The following is a 6,736-nucleotide window of genomic DNA, read 5'->3' on the forward strand; positions in this document are numbered from 1 at the left end:
AGAAGAAGTAAAATAACATTAGTTTGTTAGTTGCTTGGTGATTAAATAGGTTTGAAGTTCGTTTTGTGCTTGGATTGGGGTTTCAGAAGTGGTGAATGCAAGAAACATTATTACCCATCTCTCTGAATTTTTCTGTAGGATCGATTCCAAGTTTGCAGCAAAATTATGTTATTTTTTTCTGGGTTGTGTTTTGTTGGTTTTTGTAGGAACTCAATATTATTTGGATACAATTTGTATAGATTTTGAAATAGTTGGAAGAATTAAAAGAATATCTGAGTGGTTCCAATTTTTTTTTCAAGAGTTCCATAGATTATACTTAAAAGGAGTGAGAATTGTATCCGAAAAATTGTATAGTTTGTATGGAGTCTACATAGGGGTTGTTTGCTTTATTGTTGTTTTTCGTGCTGCGTCTGATTTTCTCGGTTGTATTTAGGTTGAATACCCCTTGTAATCCTTTAAATACATTTTACTTATAAAAATATTCATTATAAATAAAATCTACAGAAATGTAGTTTGTTGAGAATCACAATTAGGGTTTACAAAAATTGATTGTTGTATGGTTTGATAAGATCGAGAAGTTGTCATAGAAAAAATTGAAGTCATTTTCAACTTTTTTTATGTGTTTATATATTATTTTGCCATAAAAAAAGTCATAGTACTCAAATTCAAAACCCATAATGCAACAAAAAAATATAAGAAATTGAACTAGCAACATATTGGTCACATTACATCATCTTCTTCGCTAGGAGGCAATTGATTCAAGTCAAATCCTAAATCTTTGCGTTCATGTACCTTTTCTTCAGCAGACTCGAGTGCAACATTAGAAGTCCCTTCTATCTCCATTGGTTGATCGTCATCATTAACTAGTAACAAAAGAAAAACATTCAAATTACTAAGATGATATTTTTAATTACTATATTATTAAGATCAATTCTTCTTTGTTTAAATATTCATATCACTAGTTGCATAATTCAATATTAGTATTTTCAACTAAATAATAATTTTTAAAAAAATGTTAAAAAATTAGGTTATAGTTTTACCCTTATTGAGATCAAATTGACGTAGGTTGGTTGTTGTCCGAGAATAGCTGGAACCAAGTGCTGAAGAAGAACCAATAGAAGTACAATTAGGGTTTTCTTGCATGTGACCAATAGTAGTCTCCCACGTAGGAAACTCTTTTTTACATTTAGGACAAATTGGATTTTCAGAAGGACTCTCTTTCTCTTCATTATTCTTTCTCTTTTTCAAAGCCTGACCTTCACTCACTCTATCTTTATTCTCATCCACCCTCCAATCTTCACGGCCGCCGCGAGCGGTATCCTTATCACCCTCGCTGAACCCCACCAAGACTTCAAGAGCGATTTTTAGGCTGTTTTCTTCTTCCATTGAACTCTTAGAATTGGAAGTTGAGTCCTTTGAAGGGCTAGGGTTAGGGTTAGGGTTCTGCATCTTGAAAATGATAATGGAAGATTGAGTTTGTGTTGTGTGTGTGTTTTAGTTTAAGAGAGTGTTTGGTCTATTTATGATTTTTCAAATGATACGATAATGAATGAAATGTGATTTTGTTGTTTTAGGTAAAAAAAATTGGCGGGATCAATATGTATTTTAGTAAAGTTTTAAAAAATATATATATTATTTTAATGGGATATCTTTGTAAAGTTAAAATGGAATACAATGTATATGTTAATCATTAGATTTGTTAGGACAAATAATAAATACTGTGAAATTTATTACCAACTGGATAAAGATTTTGTACGTATTCGATGAATAAATATTCCTAAAATCTTATAAATCAAATTCAATTAATTATTTTTATTATTTTCAATTATTTGAGATGGATTGTTCATGATACGTTTGTTGTATTCACTACCATTTAAGGTAGATATGTGTCAAATTTGCAAAGGTTTGAATTTATTAAGAAGTTGCCAAATTCATATTTAAGCTAAAATGTTTTACAAAAAAATTAGGTATCATTGGTTAGAGGTGATGTGGTTTACATCGATATTAAAATATAAATTTATTTGATTCAAAGATAAAATTATATTGACTTTGACTCCATGTATATTAATACTAGTTATTTAAAAAAATCAATTTGTACCGAAAAAAATAATCCAAACCAATTTAATAAAATATATTTTACATTAATTTACTATCTAAATTACTATTGTAATTTTTTTTTTAAGCAAGTTGTATTAAAAAGAATCAAAGTTTTTTTTTTTTTTTAAGCAAGTTGTATCTAAATTACTATTGTAATTTTATTATTAGTAATCTAATCATAAAGACGCATTGGTTTGTTGAAAAATAATAACTTGCATTATATAAATTTTATATTACATGATAAAATTTATTAGTTATTATAAAACATACAAATTATAAATAAATAAATAATTTTAAACTAATAAATCTTTTTAATAAAGCTTTGAAAAAAAAGTATAAAGTTGTTAGCGTCAGAGATAAATATTACAGCAAGAGATTGAACTTTAGGCCGTCAATTTACACGCATTTAACTCAACTAACACATAATAGTTGAGATACCTCACACACTGTTATACCCCAAAATTTGCCCGCATCTTTTTTCAAGAAAACTCCAATCTGGAAATTAAGAGTCTCATATAATCATGGGTTTTTATTTCAACAAATATCCTGACATATGAAATACTTAGTTTTTAGAATTTTTCTTATACAGTAATTTGGCTTGCAGTTGAATTTATTCTTACGCAAACGCCAAATACTGTTTATTACTTCACACATGCTATTTATTTATTTACAGATAAATAGTACTGACACAATTGGTACAGAGTTAAATCTTTTTGCAGGCGCAGAATCAGGAAACTCAGACTGTACTGTCAGTTGACAGCCAAACTGCTGGCAGTACAATTCTCAGTGTTTTGTACCATCAATCAAATCAATCTTTTACAATTCAAAATTCCAAGATTTTTGTTCTAGAAGTCTTCTGAATATCACGCGATTAGCAGAGACTCAACACTGCACAAAAATCAGGTACGCTTAACTGTCTCCTACACAAACAGTCTCTAACTAGGGTTTTCTTGTTTTTACAGGAGAAACAAGCTTTTGAGACCTCAAATGGATTTCATGCACATCCATATATCTCAAAGTACCATCATACAAATTTTCAAACTTCAATTCACTCAGACGCACCGTCAGCAGCTCAAACAGTCAACAGACGACCCGTTTGACCAAAAAAGTCAACAGACAGTCAAAAATGAAATTTTTTGTCAAAGTCCATATTTTGTCAAAGGATTCATCATTTGATCATTGGATGATCATAATTCATCAAGGAAAGATCAAAAATCAACAAAACCCTGAGATTCAAAATTAGGGTTTTTGCCTGAAAAGTCAACTCAACTTTGACTGGTCATAACTCTCTCATCCTTCATCCAAAAAATTCAAACCAAAGCTCATTTTGAAGGAAATTCAATTATATTTCAAATGCAATTGATCCCATGGTCATTGCATTCACCATTTGAAAAATATGACCAAAGACATTACAGGTCATTTTCAAATTCAACAAAAAGACACTTTTTTCAAAAGGACACACAAGGAGCATCAAAAATCATTTTGACATGAGACCAAAGGCATTGGTTAGAGGACTCTTTGAGGTTTCCAAAAAGTGCAAGATCTCCTTCATATGACAAAAATTGAGGGATTTACACCTTGTTGAAGTTGGCTAAATTTTGGGAAAATGCATGAAATCAACATTGCTCAAAAATGTATTTTTTCCAAATGGGGCCAAGTTTTCATGGTTCAAACATCATTTCCACAATATTATGGGCCTCCCACGACCAAGACCAAGCCCATAACATTTTTCTCCATTTTTTGATTTAATTTTATCATTTAAGATTAAATTAAAAAAAGGAAAAAAAGGAAGGATAAAGCATAGCTTATTTTCTAAGCTAAAGCCTCCACATGTGACTTAATTATGCAGCAAGGAAAGCCTAAGGCAAGAGGTGTGGAGATCAAGCAATGGTGGCTTAAATTTTAAGCTTGAAAAGTCAAGATTCCAACAAAGACAATTAAGGCTTCTTAGCTTAGTTTTTAAGCACTCCATGGCTTATAAATAGGCTAGCATACTCCAACAATCAAGGAGAACGAAAAATAGCAAGAGAGCATGGCATAGAAACATCATAATTCTCACAAAAATCTCCAAACTATGTAATTTTCATTTTCATATTTCCAATCAATATCAATACAAAACAATCATTCAAATCATCCTTTGAGGTCATATAGAGTAAGATTGATGCACTAAACAAGTCCCATGATGCTTTAAACACGTGTATCATAATCTTCATGCTCATAACTTCATAACTTTCGTTTTCCAAATTTTCACGTGAAACAACTTAATCTAATCTTTGATTTAAGTTCCTGACATCATTTAGAGTAGATTCAATGTAGATCATGCAAGGTTTCACGCCTCTAACACAATCCACCATTATTGGGTGTCCAAACTTGAAAAGCTTCGAGTTGCCTCTTCTAAACACTTTTAGCAAAAACTAATGCCACTAATGAACTCAGAGGGTCTTAATTAGGCTATCTGGGTTGTTTGCATCCATTTATTTTCGTGTTTATGCAGGTTTAAAGAAGGAGGAAATCGGACATCAAAACCGTTGCCAAAAACCTTAAAAAACCGTTGCCATAGCTGTGAAGAAGATGATGAACAGTGACCAAGACTTATTGACCTCCACGCGTGCGTCCCTGGTTGGCTGGTCAATCTTCAGCGCTCTCTCCCTTGTTTCTATTCGTCCACGCATGCATGGTGGGACCAGTCAGACTTATTAAAAGTCTTTGTGCTCCCACGTGACTGATCAATGCAAGTACACCATGTTCTCTTCAATTTAAACCATTGGATCATGATCTCAGCTCATCCAACGCACCTGACACGCCAGTCCATACCATGGACTCTCCAATCAACCACATCTGATTAGTATCCTTTTATTTTCTATTTTATTTTAATTTTCTTTGCAAAATTAATTAAAAATAGTTTTAAAAATCCAAAAAATACACAAAAAATATTTTTAGACTTCTAAAATAATATATTATTTTCTGAAATAAAAATATTTTATTTTTCTTCAAAATTTCAATATTTTGCATAATTAATTAGTATATATTTATATATTTGCTTTTTAATTATTCTAACCAATCAAAAAATCATTAAAAAAATTGTTCTTTATATAAAATATTGTTTATATATTATAAACTAATTTTGTACATATTTTGAATAATTTTCTCTTTGAGTTTTAATTATTTGTATAATTATTTGTATAATTATGTATTAATTAGCTTAATCAATTTCAAATCAATTTCAAAAATTCCAAAAAAATTAGTTTTGTTTTAAAATTAATTGACAAATATTTTGTACATATTTTAAACTTAATTTCTAGGTTTAAATATATTTTCATCTTTTTTTTTCTTCATTTTAATTTAATTAATCATGCATTAATTATAATTAAAATCAATCATAAAAAATCCAAAAATATGCCTTTTATTTTTCCTGCAATTTAAAATTCCTAGATAAATGTATAGGATGTCAAATTCATGTAAATAGGCTAGTTTACATTTCCTGCACAATCGATGTAATAGCGTAGATTTACTTTCCGCACTTTACATTTCCGCATTTTAATTTCCAGCAAATATAAACTGCGTGTATGTCAAAGATAAAATTGAACCGTTAGATCACTAACTCCAAAAGATAAAATATCTGAATTCAAACACAAATCACACTTGCACCTTTTAAGGTAATCCCTTCTCATTCTTTTCAAAATCAAAGTCAAAATTCTACTGTTTCGAGTACAAAATCGAACCTTTTGTTTGTATCCGGTGAAAGGATAGATTTTTAAAGGAAATAAGGATAAAGACCTTACAACTCAGGGTAGACCTCCTAGTTTGCTTGCTCAAATCAAAACAAACAAAATTCTCATACACTGTTGTTTTTCAAAACAAAACTTTCCAAAAAGACAATACTTTGTATACATCCAAACACGGATCATTACAAAGTTAACGTTCTTTTCAAAACATCTTTCGAAAGATAAACAAACATTTTTGTATACATCCGCACAAGGATCATTACAAATTCAGTTTACAAAGGTATTTGAAACCACATATGAGCGTTCTAAAGCAATTGAAAAGTAATCGAAAAACAAGTGAGCTAAGCAAACTTAAGAGCCCATGGATAACCATGGATACAAAGGGTGCTAACACCTTCCCTTTGTATAACCTACCCCCTTACCCAGAATTTCTTAAAGGTCTTTTTTCTGTTTCTTTTATAAACCTTTCCTTAATTGGATAAAATAAAAGGTCGGTGGCGACTCTGTGAATTTTCAAAAAAAATGCGAAAGCATAAGCGATAAAAAAGAGTCAGTTCACGTATCTCTCACGCTCAGAGGTATGGCCCGAAAAAAAAGGAGGTCCACAGAACTGGCGACTCTGCTGGGGAATATTTTTCAAAAACAAAATGTTTTCAAAAGGGGTTACCTTAAGAGAATAGATTACTTCGATGTTTTCAATTGTTTGACTTGATTGCTCTATTTTTCAAAGGTTTGTTTGGGTATTTTGCTTGTGTGAAAGATTCTAACCCGAATCTCGAGTTACCTTAAGTATATGACAATAGACCAAGGAAACTGTACGGCATGTACCGATACGGTTGATCTGGTAGTCATCGTTAGTGCGATACTTTGGTTTATACTGATGTCCCTTGAAAACGATCAAGGAGTATATTAGG

The 6,736-nt window shown here is 30.7% G+C and overlaps 1 protein-coding gene across 1 annotated transcript; it reads right to left on the bottom strand.

The window, feature by feature from the left end:
- Nucleotides 1-720: 720 nt before the first annotated feature.
- On the bottom strand, nucleotides 721-1,386 carry LOC131649924 (uncharacterized). Its single transcript, XM_058919662.1, has 2 exons — nucleotides 1,041-1,386; nucleotides 721-863 (listed from the first exon to the last, which is right to left on the bottom strand). The coding sequence occupies exons 1-2, from the start codon at nucleotides 1,384-1,386 to the stop codon at nucleotides 721-723; spliced, it is 489 nt and encodes a 162-aa protein (XP_058775645.1).
- Between the last annotated feature and the right edge of the window lie 5,350 nt (nucleotides 1,387-6,736).

The sequence above is a fragment of the Vicia villosa genome, linkage group LG2 (assembly GCF_029867415.1).
Source record: "Vicia villosa cultivar HV-30 ecotype Madison, WI linkage group LG2, Vvil1.0, whole genome shotgun sequence".
In the NCBI taxonomy this organism is placed as follows: Eukaryota; Viridiplantae; Streptophyta; class Magnoliopsida; order Fabales; family Fabaceae; genus Vicia; species Vicia villosa.

Bases quoted from the DNA above. Each gene is read 5' to 3' on its own strand.
- LOC131649924 (XM_058919662.1), bottom strand. From the start codon at position 1,386: ATGGAAGAAGAAAACAGCCTAAAAATCGCTCTTGAAGTCTTGGTGGGG. The intron at 864-1,040 runs GTAAAACTATAA...TTTTGTTACTAG, and splicing joins TCAATTTGATCTCAATAAGG to TTAATGATGACGATCAACCA.